This window comes from Penicillium longicatenatum, assembly GCF_028827895.1.
Source record: "Penicillium longicatenatum strain IBT 33135 chromosome Unknown contig_2_segment0_segment0, whole genome shotgun sequence".
Lineage (NCBI taxonomy): Eukaryota > Fungi > Ascomycota > Eurotiomycetes > Eurotiales > Aspergillaceae > Penicillium > Penicillium longicatenatum.
In genome coordinates, this window is record NW_026643120.1 from 3,640,734 (window position 1) to 3,658,183 (window position 17,450).

The following is a 17,450-nucleotide window of genomic DNA, read 5'->3' on the forward strand; positions in this document are numbered from 1 at the left end:
AAAGGTGGGAAACATCGAATATTAGGCACGTGGGTGTACCTGGTATAGACTGCATGTGCAACTGTCCAATTCCTTATTGCTTCTCTGGGTATCTATCAACAAGTAGTCTGCATACAAACGGAACCAAACAGAAAAACTAATCACTATCCTCACCCTCTTCCTCTTCCTCTTCCGACTCCTCATAAACAGGCCTCCTCGAAGACCTTCTCGGCCCCTGCTCTTCTTCTCGATGTCCATTCCCCCGAGGCCCCTCCTGCGGCTCCTCTGTCTGCTCAGTCCGCTCTCGAACCGCAGGCATCCCAAGTGTTCGCCTCAATCGCACCTCAAAGTCCCTCTTCACCTCCCGTGACATCTGTTCAGCTCCCTCATTATCACTCCCTTCTTCTCCTCCATTTGTACCGGGCGCTACAGGCCCATGTCCATAAACCTCCCTCACTAACCCGGCCACACCGCTGGATCCAATCTCGACCTTTCCCCTCGGCCCAACGATGTACTCGATATGCTCTTCGCCTCCTTCCGTATTTTTCGAGCGAACGATATACCCTTCTTTACAAAGTCTTTGTAGTAGCTTCTCCGTCTTTTCAATGGGGGTGTACTGGTCCAAGTTCGTGCGCGCAAGGTATCGGTCGAGTTTCTGTTCTGCGAGTGTGCCACCGTTCAACATGATCACGGCAATAATGAAGCTGTACAGCGCCGTGTATGTACTTTCTGTGCTGGTTGAGGGGGCTTTGGCTGGTACCAGGATAGATGGATTGCGATATGCGAGCGGGAGGGTAGTTGTTAGAATCCAAGATTTATTAGAAGCGGATGGTCTTTCAGTCTTTTGAGCAGCTGATTAAGATTCTGTCAGTTTCATACTTTCTTAAAGGGGTAGAGTAATCCCCATCCTGAAATGAGAATACCCTCATCTCTCTTCATCTCAATGGAGAGAGGGGACAAAAAGATCTCACCTATCCGCTGCGCAATAGATATTTTCTCTTTCGCTGGCAACTCCACCATCTCCATCCCAAACTTCTCTCTCAAATGCCTTTGCGCTTGTTCGAAAACCGTCTTGAACATGCGTGTCCCTTGCTCACCGAGCACCTTGGTACTGATATCTGCGCGCCGAATGGGTAAACGGGCGTATTCGCACGCGAGCGCAAAGCGCACCATCTTCTTTACCAGTGCGTCGAGACTGGTCGGCGCGCGTGCGCCGTTGTGGCTGGCATCGGACATCTCTTCGTCTTCAGAATCAGATGTGCTTCGTTGGCGACGGCGTGTATTTTGTCGAGGTTGAGAAGCGTCGGAGTCCTCGGAGTCAGCCTGTGGTATTATTAGAGTTGCATTGGTTTGCTGTTTGCTAGGGTAGAGCACGTACCGCTCTGCGTTTGCGTGCTGAAAGCATGATTACTATCTATTGATCGCTTTTCGTGCAAAGTGTTGCCACGGGTGTGTAAATTTTGGAATGGCGAGGGGTTGAGGGTGATGAAGTGGAGGGTGTTCTTTGAGTGATGGACGCGCGACGCGATGATCAAAGAGTTGCGCTGATTTTACCATATCGGGGCTGGTCTGTGCTCAGCTTTATCTTTTTTTTCCTTTCGCGCTTGCAGTTCTTTATTCGAGAACTTCGAAAACAAAGAGATACACATTCTAAAATTGATTTTAGGAACTCTCGAAATTCTAAGTTTCGTGAGAGATAAATTTGGTTGATCGATGCATTTTGGTTTTCTGGTAACTATATTCACGAAACATGGCATGTCATCTCAAAAAACTGAACATCAATAGCGATGGGAGGTATTATTTTCTCTAAACAATAACTGATAAAACAACGCTGGAAACCCACAAAAAGAAACAGCAAAAAAGAAGGAAACAAAGGGTCTAGATCACTGGTTGGTCTTCTCGTTGACGGCTTCCTTCACCTCCTCCTTGGTCTTCTGGACCAGTCCATAGACCCAGCCAAGTGACTCCTGCGACAGCAACAAGCTGGTGGTGAACGCCGCTTTTCCAGAGTTCACCAGACCACTGCCACCTGCCTTCTTGTACTCCGAGCCATAGGTGTCGAAGACGTGGGCCTTGACATCGCCTGCAAGACGCACCGGGTAGGAAGCGTTGTTATAGATACTGCCACGGATCTTCTGGGTATCTTCACGGATGATAGGGAAACGAGTATCGATCTGGCTCAAGCCCTGGTCTCCCAGCGAGTCGGCGCGAGTGACGTAGGGCGCAATGTAGCTATAAGGTGTCGAGAAGTAGGGCAGGACGGGTTTGGCAAAGCGGTTGTAGCTTTGGTCGGCAAATTCGAGAGACTTGGCACCATAAGGGTTACCCTTGAAGAAGGTGATGGTGTCAGAGACAACAGGGTAGGAGGTCAGGTGCTATGATCAGGTTAGATAGGTAAATGGGGTGATGTGGTGGCGGAACATACGTTGAAGAACTGAGAATGGACCTTCTCGCCGTTCACGATCGGTTCACCCATGGTGTCTGAGTTGGCGTGGGGCATATGGAATGGGAAACAGAATCAAGGGAAAGAGGATGAGCTAGAAGACAGGTAGGACAGAGTGAAGGGAGAAAGAAAAAGAAAAGGTGAAAACCCAGAAAACAGAAGTGGGTTGTATATAGCCCAGATTCACATGTGATTGCGACCTATGCAATTGGCTCGAGGTCAGAGCGCAATCGCACCATCTGTGCACTGGTGCTTCTGTTTTAGCTTTGCATTATTTCCTGGGTATTTTACGGTTTGATATCGAGTTTTTCAATTCTTCTTGGCCATGGTTCATATTCGTGTTCATTACGTTCTCCTCGTGCAGCTGGCCCTGACGCCATCGTGATTTGACTTTCGACGGCAACTTGTGATCTCGATCCGGCGCCTTGGAAGACATCGTCTCGAATCTACACATTGAACTCATATAACCTAAGAAGTGGTGCGTTGGTACACAATTTGCATCAATTGCGACTTTGATAAGGCCTGGTTTCACATGTGATAGCGGGTCCCAACGTCGACGCATTCGGATCCACCTTGTAGTTGCATTTTACACCTACCGCTTCAATCCATTTTTATACAGGTTTATGGCTCATCTCCTTATCTGGTTCAACTCGGGAGAGTGAGTCTTACCGATATCAAACACGAAATACATGAACTTCAATTCGCCCCGCTCGAATCCCCCATATGCACCCCCCACCTCTCGTGTCCCGAAATTGGGCTTGAGAAAAACCACACCTTATCAGCCACTCAGTCCTTGCATGCTCTAGTGTATTCCAAGCACCTGAATCTAGCCAGACCGTGACACCTGCAGGCCGGGGTTGACTTGCGTTCATATCCCGCAAGTCCAGCCTCGCCCGTTTGCATCTGGGATCCACCACCCTGGCCTGAGCGCCGCCGCCCGAACCTAGCTATGCATGGCACTATAGCCCCCCCCCCACCTCCATCTCGCCAATCCACGTACCCCATTGAGCAAACATGAAGGCACAGATGTCATGGTCGGCTCAGCGATCCCACTACGTAACGCCCTGTCGAGCATGTTTGGCATTGACCGGGTGCGAAGCTAGGCTAGCAAGGTGTGTCGTCCTTCATGGCGCACAAGGGCGTTCTGGCCGCGTTCGCGATCGCCGCTTACCGGGTCTATGTGCCCCGGGCGTCGTGCTACTGAATCGATGGGCGATTCGTTCAGAAAATCTTCCGGTTCTCGGCGATCGGGATATGCGGCTTGGATAGTATGAAATGATGAATCTTTTTTTGGGATAACTTCCTTTCTTTTCATTTCTACGCGCGGACCTTGACTGGAGCGGTTGGTTGAGGATTAATTTCTCAATGTCCTTTAGGTTGTACCTAACAATGACTTGGGATATACTTACATGCAGTACTACGGTCAACGTGAACCTCGGAAACACAGGAAAAAATCTCGGAAACGGGTGCAAGCTTGTGCTAAGTTATGATACTGTATGATCTGTCGCAAGGTTGAGGCGGCAAATGAAACCCTTGCTCTCTGCCCCTTGTTCTCCTGTGGATTCTTTGTGACTGTCACAGACTGATGAGAGAAAAGGCAATCTAATTGTCGATCTCGGTGGCAATCACGGATCCAGGCCCGATGTACTATATGATGTACGGGAGTAGATCAGCGTGGATTGGGCCGCGGAGATAGAACGGTATGGCCTGTGAAGTGATGGGGATACCGTTTACCCCGGGCTGGGGCCGCATATGTCTGTCATTCATGTAGCCGAGAGATCAAAAGTACGCCGTTTGAGACGTAATCGCCAATATTCCCCGAGATATGTAGCCCCTGCCCCCGACCGCCCCCGGGTCGTGTATGCATCGCAAACCCATGTCCCGGATTATCATTTCTGCTTTAGGTTGGGGCGAGTTGCGTCAGTTGTCGAAGGCGTTAGCAAACTGCCAGTTGGTAACTTAATAGTTTCTGCCTGCGGTTAGAAGCATACAATACCACCTGCTTGAATTGTATATCGAGGGAGTAGATCATAGTCGACAGGGAGCTCAAAGACCCTATTGGATCGGGGAAGTGCTTTCGGCGGCGGATCCTGAAATTGCCTTTTTGTTCTCGATCGAATTCAGCTGAAGTTTTCGTTGGGAACCGCGGATGCCTATGACTTCTTATGATTAATGTGGCGTTTCACATGCAATGGGGATGTCGAGGGTCGAGGACGTGGATGAGTTGTATGCGACGAGGTCAACTTCTCGATGTAGTTGAGATAAGATTGAAACTCGATCACATGGACTCGAAGCCACCATTCTTATTTACTCTTATTTCAGGTAACGTGAATCCAGGTGACGTGAAGCTACACGTGAAGCTACATGTGACCCGGGGAATTGAGCGTCGGCGAAGTTAAGGCGCCACATGGTCCCCGATGTGTACGGAGTACGAAATGCACACTTGGGGGTGCGCAAAAGCCTAGAAGTCACACTGGGAAAATTTTGGTAACGTCGTAGTCGCATGGGAATTTTTAACGGAACGGTACTGGACGTCAAGTGTCGTACACGTGTACACGTCAAACCAAGGGAGTAATAGCGGAAAGATTCAAACAAGAAAAGAATAGTTGTTCATATTTTCCATTTCATTCAGAGGCACCAGGTCTTGTATGGCAACCTCTTTTAACTGGACATCGATACATTCCCTCTTCTGTTTCCAGCTCTGGTATATGTCTTTCCATCCCATCGCAGGGACTGAATGTGCTCGATGGTTTTTTCGTCCCCGCCTTCACCTAGAACCGTGCTCGCTCGAAAAAAACGCCGGGGTAAACCGTTTAGAAACCTAAATTCCAGATTAGCAAAAACTTCGATGGAGATATTCGCTGGCGGAGCATACGGAGAGGAGTGAAGAACCAGCGGTTCTTGCCGCTGGTGTAGCGGTCCTCAAGAGCCTTCTTGATGGTCTTCTTGGCGTCCTCGCGCTGGGAAACCTCCTTGAAGGTCTCGGAGGAGACAACACCCTTAAGACCCTCGAGCTCGAGAGTGTAACGAGTGGGCATCAAGTGGTTGTAGTTGACGACCTTGATGAAAGGCTTGACCTTGGAGCGGCGGTCGACGAGCTTCTTGCCCATGCGCTTGGTGACCTTCGAGGGGTAACGCTCGATACCGGCAACGATGGCGAAGGGGAAGGGGTGAGCCTTGGAGCCAGTGTCGCTAGGCTGGACAATGACGACCTGTCGAATTGCGCTGTCAGTTATCTGCATTCCATCGCACAGCATTTTCCCCATTTTAACGATTTCTCCAGATTTTCTTCGAACATCCTTTCTTTTGGCGGCCACAAAACACATAGAATCCTCCTCTTGCTAATGCTGTCGTTCTCTTTCCTTCTCCTCTTTCTCTTGTATCCGGGGGGAGCGTCGATTGTCGTACCTTCTTACCGGCGAAACGGCCACGGGTGATAATGGCCACACGGCCCACTTTCATGACTATCGCGAAATTCTCGTCAGCATGGAATTGAAGGACGGGGTCGTAGAGGCATCGAATACGCACACTTCATTCTGGAGTCCCGGTAAGCGGCAAGGTTGGCGGGTTTGGTTGTCGGAGTACGGAACAGTCTAAGATCGAAGTGCTCAAGTTTTCGCTTGGGTAAGAGAGGGTTCAGGGCAAGTGAGATTTGTGTGCGATGGCCTGATTGGCTGACTTACCGACTGCGATGGACTAGTCTTGATCAGGGGTATTTCCCCATTTGTCCAGATCCGGATAAACTAGCTTACCTAATCCTGCCCGGATTCCAAGATTCTAGCCTTACAATCGGGGTTTGTCTTGGCTGGGCCTCACCGCCCTGACGTTTGTTTACATGACGACGTAACTAGTCCGTTGCTATGGTCGCCGAAGTGTGATGTGTAGGCCGCGTAGTAGTTCCTGTCGTCCACCTCCACTTTTGGGCTTTCCTCTTATCAAGCTGATCTCCCGGAGTTTGATGCTTGTTACACCGTCCTTTTCCACTGCTTTGTTTTCTAGCGATCTGTGGTTTTGATATGCATTGACGACCCTTGTTTTGAACTTTACAACGCAAAATCCTACATTCCAATACCCTTGCTCTTGTCAATATCTTTCTAAGCCATCCTGAATATCCTCTCTACACAAAAAACATCATGCCGTCCCAAGATCGGGACGCTCCCAACAATGATCGGGAACTGGTCCGTCATAGACCGACCCACAGCGATTCCAGTCGGTCCTTGGTTCCTATGTAAGTTTTGTTCGATCCCAATTCAGCCGACAACCGGTTACTAAACCTTCAATAACGCAGGTGGGACAGCTCCGACCCAGAGCGCGCGCCTCCTCCATTGCCCTTGAACCCTCGTTCCATGAGCCCAGCGACTAGACACGGCGTTTCGCCGAACATTCAGGCCGTGGCAGCCAAGTTCACAGACAAGCCGAGCGAGAACGCTCCCAGCTCTTACACAACAAACCCAATGCCCAATAAGGCTGGATCACCAGAAAGGTCCTTGGTCAAGGGCCACCACCATAAGCGTCTGCAGTCCTTACAGCCCAACGACACCAAGGGCGATGCTCGTTCGGATTTCCTGAACTATCTCGAAAATCGATCCCCCGAGCGGCCTCTTAGGGCTACAATAATCGATCCCACGAACATGCCGCTGGATGCAGGCAAAGTTTTTGGATCCCCACCACGTCCTGCTGAGCGGGAAATGCCTAGTTACGTGTCAGGTCGTTACTTGTCAAAACCTATTCTTGGAGAAAGTACTCCCCCATCCGCCACCATGCTTGCTTTGCAAAACATGCAACTCCCTTCTGATAATGACCCGCCATCCCCCTCAAAACCTCCTAAGATGATAACGGCGGCGAAGTTTGAAGAACCCAAACACACCATGGATACACTAGCGTCGCAAATCTGCAGCCTAACCGATATTGCTAGCAACTTGCAGCGCGAGATGTCGAATCTCAGCCGCCGGAGCAAAGATAACGCTACTGACCTGATTAGCCTTAAGGCTGCAACAAATGCTCGCGATGAAGATATTCGGAAGAGCTTGAAGGACTTGTCCTCTAATCTCACATCGAAGTATTTCGATGGTGATCTATCAAGGTTGGATCTCAGTGCATTCCTGAAGCCGGAGAGCGGCCCTAACCCCACTGAATCGGATAGTTCTCCCAATTCCAAAAGAAGCTACTCTGTACCACGCATGCCCAGCCCTAATCCTTTCGCCTTTGATCGAGACATATGTGGCTCGCCAGCCCCAATCTCCGATGGATCCGCTAGTATCGCTTTACTCGAAAAGGTTTTGCGCGAGATGGCCACAAAGGAAGGTGAGGAAAGGCTTTTGGAACTTGTGGATGAAATCAAATCACGGCCGGCAACTACCCCCTCTGACAAGGATGCCGATAAGAAGATCACCAATATGCTGGAAGAGATTCTCAACCTTGTCAAGGAAGACCCGTCAAGCAGAGCTCTTGTTCGTTCGATGACTACAGAGAATCTTCGTCCGCCGACCGACTCCAATAACGGAGGTCTTCGATCTACCTCGCTCGGGTCTATTGATGAAACGGCCACTGTCCGTGCGCTGGATGTACCCAAGGACGACAAGCTTCAGCGCAGTGCGCCAAATAACGATGAAGTTTTGGCAATTCTACGCACGGTTAAGAGCAGTGTCGTCGAAGGAGGCGGCATGACCAACAACGTGAAAGCCCTAGTGCGTGAACTACGTGGCGAAGTGCTCGGTATGGGTCGTGATCTCGCTCGCAAGCTAGAGGCACTGGAGTCAAACATTGCCGAGGGAGCACAGCAACAGCCACAAATTGAAGCTCCAAACGCAGATCAGATATCCGCAATCATTCACGAAAGTCTTGGTGACCTGCAGGAGCAGCTGGCTGCTACCGTGAACGAAAGTCGAAGCCAGGCTTCTGCTTTTTCCCAGTTCCAGTCGACCATGAACAGTGCTGAAATATACTCCATTGTGAAGAAAGCACTGGATGAGCTGGAGTTTCCTCAGCCTCAAAAGGAGCCCGATGGCCCTCGAATGGAGAAAGATGACATCCTCGACACTGTACGCGATGCCTGGGAGACCTACAAGCCCGAGATCGAATTGCAGACAATTGGGCTGGAGCGAGATGAGATCCTTGAGTGCCTGGCTGAAGGTCTCAAATCATACCAACCGCAGCACGAGCAAGCTATCACTTATGAGCAAGTTGTGGCTGCGGTTCAGACCGGCATGCAGAATTTCACTCCTCCCCCAGTGGAACAACCGCCCGCTATTACCCGAGACGAGATCATTCTGACTATCCGTGAGTGTCTTGAGAAGCCAGAAGACACCTCTCGTGCCCTGGAAGACACTCATGCGAGCAGCCTGGTTTCCATGCGAGACGACATCCTCCAGGCGGTCTCACAGAAACTCGAGCCGCATTCGCGGGGCCTGCAAGATGAGCATGTGAATTATTTCAACAGCATTCGCGATGAGTTGCTGCATGCCGTGGCTGAAAGGCCAGAGTCTACAAGCAGGGGTCTGGATGAGGAACATCTCCACCACCTGGGATCCATTCGCGATGAGATTCTCCAAGCAATGTCCCAACGACCAGAATCCACAACTCGGTCACTGGATGATGAACATATTCATTACTTGAACTCGATGCGCGATGAGTTACTGCAGGCAATCGCCGAAAGATCAGAATCTACCGACGCGATTCGCGATGAGATTCTTCACGCAATCTCTGAAAGAACAGAATCCAGCAGATCTCTGGATGATGAGCACATTCATTACTTGAATTCGATGCGCGATGAGTTGCTGCAGGCAATCGCCGAGAGACCCGAATCTGCTACCCGATCCCTGGATGACGAGCAGATTCATTATTTGAATTCGATTCGTGATGACATTCTGCATGCCATGGCCGAGAAGTCTCTTCAATCTGTCGAGTCTACCGCTCCCAGGTCTGTAAATGAAGAGCAGTTTGAGCACCTCAACTCCCTTCGTGATGAGATCCTAGACGCAGTGACCAGATCCATGACTACTCAGAGCATGGTTAGCAAGGAATCTTTTGACTCTGGTCTTGGTCGAGATGACATTGTGAGCGCAATCTCCGATGGTCTTGAAGCCCACTTCACCTCGGCCAAGGAAATGGATGAACCGCGCGTTTCGCGGGAAGATGTGGTCAATGCCATTAATGATGCCTTCAATGCCCAACAGTCCGCCCTGGCAACCAGCCCTCAGCCTGCTATCTCCCGTGAAGAGATCATGGATGCCATCGTGGATGGTATTGAGATCGCAAACCAAGCCAAGGAGACAGCAATCAGTACGAATGTCCAGCCGTCTTCGTCCATTTCCCGTGAGGAGATCCTGGAGGCTATTTCCGAAGGTCTGGAGAAGACATACGAGTCTCAGAAGTCGTCTTTGAGTACTGAGGTCCAACAGCCGAGTATCACCCGGGAGGAGGTTTTCACCGCTATTGTGGATGGCTTTGAAAATGCCAATACCATGACTCGTGAGATTGAACTGAACAAAGACGACCTAATGGAAGCGATCACAACCGGCCTTCATGAAGCGACCAATTCTGCCAACATCAACGTTGGCGACCAAGTTCTGGAACGACTTCAGGATGTGGTCGATGGCATGAAGGAAGAATTCAAACAATACTCCGCGGCCAATGGCAAGGATACCGAGCAAGTCTTGGATGCCGTGAAGGACGGCCTTGCTGTTGTGCGACAAGAAATTGAGTCTTATGTGGCCACCGCCCAGGAGGTTTCTGGCAAGCATGAGATCATCGACACTGTCAAGGAAGGATTTCGCCTTCTGCAGGCTGATATGGAAAAAACAATCACCGACACCGCTGTTTCCAATGCCACCCCTAGCAGCCCCGATACAACGGAGCTGCTCGATGCTATGGAGAAGGAGTTCGAGCACCTTCGTGGTTCAATCAGCAATCTCCTCTTAGACAGCCATCGAGCCAGTGACAAGGATGAAATCCTTGATGCGATTCGTGATGCCAGCGAGCAACATAAGAACAAGTCGACCGATGAGCAGATCCTGAATTCCATCAAAGAAGAGTTTGAGAAGATGCGCGAGTCCACGGCGATGAGCGTTGTTCGTTCTGAGCCTCCCCCATCTGAGAAGGAAGACATCATTGCCGCTCTTCGGGAGCATTTCGATGCCCTTCGTGAAGAAACAAACACTAGGTCAGCCGATGAAGAGATTCTCCGCTCCATCAAGGAAGAGTTTGAGAAACTCCGCGAGTCTACGGCAATGAGTGTTGTTCCTTCTGAGGCTTCAACTGAGAAAGAGGACATCATTGCCGCTCTTCGGGAACATTTCGATGCTCTCCGCGAGGAAAACATGCAGCAGAACACTAAGTCGGCCGATGAGCAAATTCTTAATTCCATCAAGGAAGAATTTGAGAAATTCCGCGAGTCCACAGCGCTGAGTGTCGTTCGCTCTGAGCCCCCTCCATCCGAAAAGGAGGACATCATCGCCGCTCTTCGGGAGCATTTTGATGCCCTTCGTGAAGAAACCATGCAACACAAGGATGGCGGCGAGAATTCGGGGTCTGCCACCAGTGAACTGCTTGATGCCTTCAATGATGGTATCCTTTTGATCCGCGATGACGTACAGAAAGTTCTAGATAAGCCTGCTGATTTTGACAGCTCTGAGATCCTTGACACTATCAAGGATGGCATGGCGGAGCTGCGATTAGAGATTGACTCCCTTCGCCAGTCCCAAAAGGAGGAGACCGAGACCGATGTTGTGGAGACAACTCGTGGCGGAGAGGTCGTGCTTGCCAACGAGCCATCTGCCCTGGGTACCGACATCGAAGGCTTGAAGACTCTCATCACCCAGCTGACAGACAAGATGGAATCAATCGAAACCACTCGTGCTGCGGAGCCTGTTGAGGACCCTACCGCAGAGCCTACCGAGCCAGCTCTCAACCGCAGCCATCTGGATGAGGTATTGATGACTCTTCAAGAAGTTCAGTTGGCTATCGGTGAGTTGAAGCCTACCGAGCCTGCCGAACCTCCCTTGAACCGTGCCCATCTCGATGAGGTCATGGTGGCTCTCCAAGAAGTGCAACTCGCCCTTGGTGAGATGAGTGCTAGTCGGGAGATCCCCGAGGGAGGTGCGCGGAAGGAAGATACCGACACCATCGAAGGCCTTCTCATGGGAACCAAGGCTCAGATTGAGGAGATCCAGTTCCCATCTCTCGATGAAGTTGCCACTTCTGAGCATATTGGGACTCTTGAGGCTATGATCCGCGAGTCGAAGGATGCTATTGCCGACTTATCTACTCGCCTGGAGGCGGAGGGCTCTACAAAGTCTGATATTGGCACTCTGGAAGGCCTGATCAAGGATGTTTGGGTTGCCCTTGAAGAGTTGAAGGGCAAGACTAAAGGAGAGGAGGAGACAGAAGGAGATGAAGGTGAGGAAAACGGCAAGCTGCTCAAGTCTGATCTTCAAACCGTGGAGGCTATGATCTTCGAGGTCAAATCTCAAATTGACGAGCTCAAGTTGCCTGATGTGGAAACTCTTCCCACGAAGGAGGAGATCCAAGAGCTCTCGGCTCTCGTTACCGATTTCCGGGACAAGATGGAGAATGCCAACGACCTCACTGCCCAAGGCTTTGAGGCCCGGAAAACTGAGCACGGTGGTCTTGCCATCAAGATCGACGAGAAGATTGATGAGGCCAAATTTGTCGTTGGTGAGCTTGGAGACGAGCTTAAGAGTAAACTTGATGGCAGCAGCGAAGGACTCATGGAGCTCAAACAATTGCTCGAGGGCCTGGCTATCTCTGCCGAGAACTTTACCACTGTCGAAAACGTCAAAGAGCTCACTGATCTCATCAACCGCGAGTTCGAGCGCGCCCGCGGCGAGGAAGATGCTGGCAGGCTGGAAAAAGAAGAGAGAGATGCTGCTGCTTTAGTCAAGCACGACGAGACTCGGGCTGCAGTTATTGTTGAGCTGGGAGCCAAAATCGACGAGAAGATCGGAGAAGTGATCGCTAAATATGAAGAAGCACATACCTCGTTGCACTCCAAATTCTCGGAGACCGAGGAGCGTGATCTGGCTCATGCTGAAGCGGTCACAAGCACCAAATCCCTCGCTGAGGACATCAGGCTTGTCATTGGCGCTATGGGCACTACTGTCACCGAGGCTTGTGAGCGCACGACCGAGGAGACCAAGGCTCTTGCTGTGAAGGTTGATGAATCATACAACCGGATGGAAGAGATGCACAACGAAGCCAAATCGCACCAGGAGCAGTCGCGAGGCGAGAACGAGAGAGTGGTTGCGGCCACCGAGCGTGTGGAGAGCAAATTGCTCGAGTTCAACCCTCAAATTCTGGAGACTGTGCAGCAGATCCTGACTGTTGTCAGCCAGCACTTTGACCACTCGCAAAAGTCGGCGGAGGAGGTCAAGTCAGAACTTATGTCCCTTCCGACTGCCATTCCAAGCATGCTTCCTGCTTTGCCACCCCCGGAATCTTCTCGGGAGATCGAAGACGATCCTGTTCACAACAAGCTTAACGATCTTTTGGCGCACGCCAAGAACAGCCCTGTTCAGGATGTTTTGAACACTCTGCTGGAACACTCGAAGAGCACTCAACTGCATGAAAAGCTCGACCGTGCTCTGGAGCATGGCGCTGCGTCGAACAGCGATATTTATGAGAAGCTGAATCAGATCCTTGATCATACCACCAATGGTACCGGTTCTATTCACGAGAAGCTTGATGCTCTGCTCAGCCGTCCCGTCACTACTGTTGATCCTGAACAGTCAGTCACCCAGATGATGAAGCTGGATGAGATGCACAAGGACATAATGGAGAACACTCGTAAGATGAACGAGATGTTTGCTGTGCAGTCCACGCTCGTCGCTGAGGAGACTGAGCGCAAGCGTCGTGAAGCGGAGGAAGCTGCAATTGCCTTGGAGCGCAGGATTGCCCAGCGCGAGCAAGTCGAGGCCGACATTGTCGGTTTGCAAGAGGAGAAGGAATCTCTATTGAAGATGTTCCAAACCCTAAAGGCAGAGAAGGATGAACTTGCCAAGCAGACATCCAAGATGAGCAAGGAGCTTTCCGGCCTTGAGACCGCCCTAGAGATCCGCCATGAAGAGATGCAGCAGATGGAGGAGCGTGCTGATGGGCTGGAGAAGCGCATCCTTGAAGGTGTTCTCGACCATGCCCGCAGTATTTTGTTGAGTCGGTCTGGTAGCCTCAACAGCATGAACCTCAAGCGCAACCAAAGCACGCGTTCGTCTCGCGCTGGTGCTCGCAGCCCTAGCATGGCTAGCATTACTACTACAAGCACTGCCCGAGAGCCAAAGGACGCACGCAGCCTTCTCGGTAATGGTGTCGGTATGGCTCTCAAGCGCCGTACAGGCAACAGCCTCCAACCTGGGCCAGCCGCGGTTCAACCCAACATTGGAAAAGAGCGACGAATTCTCAGTTTGAGTCATGTTACAGGAAACCGCGATGCTGGTCGTCAATCGGGTCCAAACGGCGGCATCACTAGCCTGAAGCGTAGCCACTCGGTCAAATCCAACTTCTCGGCCCGCAAGACCTCTTGGGCCGGCCCCACTGCAAACAAAGAGAACGAAGCATTCCCAGAGGAAGAGGAGCCCGAGAGTGAACCCGAGACCGATGCCGGCACGGAGCGCAAGAGTAGCTACGCAGGTACCAACCGGCAGTCTAGCTACGCAGGAACCAACCGGCAATCTAGCTACACAGGAACTGATCGAAAACTTAGCTATGCCGAAACTTGCACTGACAGCATGGTCACCGGAGTTACCGATAGTGTTATCTCAGAAGATCGACGCACTAGTGGCATGAGCAGTGCCACCGGGGAGCACGAGGAGTCCGAGCTAGCATCAGATGATGATGAAGATGATGCTCAGACTGCCCGTGAAGACGACGACGATGATGTTAATTCAGATGAAGAAAATGAAGAGTCAGAAGGTCACCAGGATGATGTGGATGACAGACTTTCTGACACTGCCTCAGCAATGGAGGCTGAAGTTCTGAAGCTGCTGGAGCCCCCTCCTGACAGTGGATTGGGAAGTGAGATGACTGTCTCATGAATAATATGACAGCTTACTTTGTTCTTGTTTCGGGTTGAATTGTTTGTTCCCTTTGGAGTTTGGGTTTCTTTTGGTCTTTCCTTTGTGCTTTCATATACCACCTCTGTGTTGATTCTATTATTATGGGCCTGTATGAATTCCCTATGTTTGTATTAATGATCATCTTTACCACTTTTTCATGACCAACCATGGTTTCTCGTTTAGTAAGAAGCAATTTTCCAATCGTAAAATATGATTTGGAGGCTGTAGACATGCATGACCTGGTCATTCTGCTATAGTTCGGTCAGCTGCCCGATAGGGCAAGTAGTCATGTGACAGGTCATCCTGCCTGAGGCAAAGCCGAGGCCGTCTGGTCCGACGGTTGGAATCCCAACCTGCTTTTCCTTGCTATGAGTCTATGCATGGCGCTCAACTGTAAAGAAGGAGCGCTGTCCTTGTCCCTGAGCCGATGGTAGATTTCTGAGGAATCTACTCTCCCCCTCATAGAATCCACCTCCCCCGTCCTAGCAAACCTCCTTGGAAGACCGTGAAGCTCCCCACATCAGTTGATAAGCTACCGGCTCATCAACTATGCTGGACCCTCTCGGGCCCCCTCCAGCATGGCTGCGAGAGTTCATCAAACCTTATGCGTTATCGCTAGATAGCCCGACACTCACCGTGCACGTCCATGAGATTTTCCTGGCCTTCGCTTTCTACCAGTTCATCCACTCGGTAGTCTCGCCGGTTCTATCGCCGATCCTCTTCCCGCAGTCCTACAACAAGTTGTCTGCCCGCACCAAGTTGAATTGGGATATCCATGTCGTCTCTCTTGTGCAGAGTATTGTGATCAACGCTCTCGCACTGTGGGTTATGTTCGTTGATGACGAGCGTAACTCCATGTCTCCCCTTGAGCGTGTCTTCGGTTACACGGGTGCCTGCGGGTTGATCCAGGCATTGGCTGTCGGATACTTCATCTACGACCTGATTGTCAGCACGATTTACGTGAAGATGTTTGGTATCGGAACACTGTTCCATGCCATCAGTGCTCTTTGGGTATTTAGTCTTGGATTCGTAAGTCGGCATACTCTCCGTGGTGAAAACAGCCCCCAAATCTAATACCGATATCGCTTCTGTACAGAAACCATTCCTTAACTACTATGCCTCGACATTCATCCTTTATGAGCTCTCGACACCCTTCCTCAACATCCACTGGTTCCTTGACAAAGTCAACATGACCGGTAGCAAGGCTCAATGGTACAACGGCATGGCCCTGCTGTCCGTATTCTTTTCTTGCCGCCTCATCTGGGGAACTTGGCAATCCATCATCGTCTACAGTGACATGTGGACCGCTCTTCAACAGACCTGGAATGCCTCGTCCGGCCCGCTAACAGAACCCGTTAATATCAACGCCAACGTGTTCCAGCTAACTCGCAGTAGCATGTGTATCGACGAGACCTGTGCTCGTGCCAATGCTGAGATCTCCCAGTTCAAGGAGTACACTGCCGCCGGTGTCCCGACCTGGCTGGTCCTGACGTACGTCTTGTCGAACATGGTCCTTAACTTCCTGAACTACTTTTGGTTCTTCAAGATGGTCGAGACTGTTCTCAAGCGCTTCCGCACACCCGAAGCTTCAGGAGCGAAGGCCGGTGTACCCGAGAAGAAGGGTGAGTCCGCGAAATCGGATGGCCCTGCTCAGGATATCATCCTCGAGGCAGCCGCCGGATTGGAGACGGAGGGTACTACCTTGCCCGAGCATGCCTCTGGAGATGTGAGTCTTGGTGCGAATGAGGAATTGAGAAAGCGGAGGGTGGATCTTGCTTCGAAGGTTCCTCTGCCTGGGTCATAACGGATATTTCTCCGATTTGGTAGAGACATACAGTAGACAGGTGAGAGGGTCTATTTTCGCTGTTTGGCGTCTCTTGGCAAGATTGAACGCATATTGGGGTTGCATGGTGGACTATTCTCTGTGAAAATATCTACTTCTAGTTGCTGATTGGTGGCAGCGTTGCACATTTTTGGTCTGTTGGTGTTTTACTTTCCAGTTTCTATACTTTGACCTTTACATAGTCTGCGTCTTTGGTGTTTTTCATGCTGTATGGCTTCCCATTTGGTTTCGTTGTCCTACAAGCTTCATTGAAGCGATTTTGAAACTATAAGGGCTTAACTATCGAGTTCATTTTCTGTGGTATCTGGCCGGTTCTTGTCTTCGGTTGGCGTAATATAGTGAATGGCATCATTTTCACCCTGACCTAACGGATTCCCCTCGATCTTCGAGGTATGAAAGACTTTGCCAAGTATAAGGACCAGGATTAGCTAGCATCATGCATCAAAGACATACTATCTAGGAATACACTTCGTCCTCAGATCCTGATACAATGACAACGAAATCACACCAGCCTAACACTATGCTTTTAACATCCAGCCTCCAAAGCGCAGCACTAGATAATCTAATCAATTCAATACAAAGTTTTATATGCATATGACGATATAACCAGCTCTTCGAGCAGAGCCGCGGGCTCTCTAAGTGACTGATTCGGTCTAACCCTGCCGTGGTAGTGAGATACCATCCCAACTGCCCTTCACAAAACGCAATTCCCTATACTTATGCGTTTATTTACTTAATAATGTCTGGTCAGTCTGGTGGGTAAGCGAATCCTTCCTCCTCTTTATCATGCGTATGGCCAGAAAAGTCCTTCTTTTCTTCCATGGTGGTTGATCGAAGTGCCTGGGGAAGGCGGACAATGCTAGCTTTGCTATCGCGGTGTTAACACATATTGTCGTACATTGCGTGCTTCTTCAAATGGAGGCACAAAAAAGGTCGAACTTATGGATCAAAGGTCACGGAACACAGGTGAGGTTTAGAATTTGTACAAAGGACAGAAGAAACCTATTCAGATAGGATCACAAGCACCTTCCAAGAGACTAAAAATAAATCTAGAAGCTTCACTCACTAGACTCATATGAGTTCTTTGCTAGGGGTAGTCAAAGGAGATTTCGGATGC

At 50.4% G+C, this 17,450-nt stretch overlaps 5 protein-coding genes across 5 annotated transcripts; 2 read left to right on the forward strand and 3 right to left on the reverse strand.

Moving 5' to 3' along the window:
• Positions 1 to 136: 136 nt before the first annotated feature.
• On the reverse strand, positions 137 to 1,384 carry N7484_003874 (MAGE domain-containing protein; the record flags this gene model as incomplete). Its single annotated transcript, XM_057114294.1, has 3 exons — positions 137 to 831; positions 903 to 1,302; positions 1,358 to 1,384. 3 exons carry the CDS (start codon positions 1,382 to 1,384, stop codon positions 137 to 139), a joined length of 1,122 nt encoding a protein of 373 aa, XP_056974434.1.
• Positions 1,385 to 1,862: 478 nt separating this feature from the next.
• Positions 1,863 to 2,479, reverse strand: N7484_003875 (putative pathogenesis associated protein Cap20; the record flags this gene model as incomplete). The annotated part of the gene is made up of 2 exons (XM_057114295.1): positions 1,863 to 2,354; positions 2,405 to 2,479. 2 exons carry the CDS (start codon positions 2,477 to 2,479, stop codon positions 1,863 to 1,865), a joined length of 567 nt encoding a protein of 188 aa, XP_056974435.1.
• Positions 2,480 to 5,008: 2,529 nt separating this feature from the next.
• N7484_003876 (60S ribosomal protein eL27) lies at positions 5,009 to 6,055 on the reverse strand. The gene is made up of 4 exons (XM_057114296.1): positions 5,951 to 6,055; positions 5,831 to 5,886; positions 5,298 to 5,634; positions 5,009 to 5,243 (listed from the first exon to the last, which is right to left on the reverse strand). The coding sequence occupies exons 1-4, from the start codon at positions 5,955 to 5,957 to the stop codon at positions 5,236 to 5,238; spliced, it is 408 nt and encodes a 135-aa protein (XP_056974436.1). The 5' UTR covers positions 5,958 to 6,055; the 3' UTR covers positions 5,009 to 5,235.
• Positions 6,056 to 6,555: 500 nt separating this feature from the next.
• On the forward strand, positions 6,556 to 14,469 carry N7484_003877 (uncharacterized protein; the record flags this gene model as incomplete). The annotated part of the gene is made up of 2 exons (XM_057114297.1): positions 6,556 to 6,650; positions 6,711 to 14,469. The coding sequence occupies 2 exons, from the start codon at positions 6,556 to 6,558 to the stop codon at positions 14,467 to 14,469; spliced, it is 7,854 nt and encodes a 2,617-aa protein (XP_056974437.1).
• Positions 14,470 to 15,039: 570 nt separating this feature from the next.
• On the forward strand, positions 15,040 to 16,294 carry N7484_003878 (TLC domain-containing protein; the record flags this gene model as incomplete). The annotated part of the gene is made up of 2 exons (XM_057114298.1): positions 15,040 to 15,519; positions 15,587 to 16,294. 2 exons carry the CDS (start codon positions 15,040 to 15,042, stop codon positions 16,292 to 16,294), a joined length of 1,188 nt encoding a protein of 395 aa, XP_056974438.1.
• Between the last annotated feature and the right edge of the window lie 1,156 nt (positions 16,295 to 17,450).

Bases quoted from the DNA above. Each gene is read 5' to 3' on its own strand.
- N7484_003876 (XM_057114296.1), bottom strand. The intron at 5,635-5,830 runs GTACGACAATCG...GCAATTCGACAG, and splicing joins GCCGTTTCGCCGGTAAGAAG to GTCGTCATTGTCCAGCCTAG.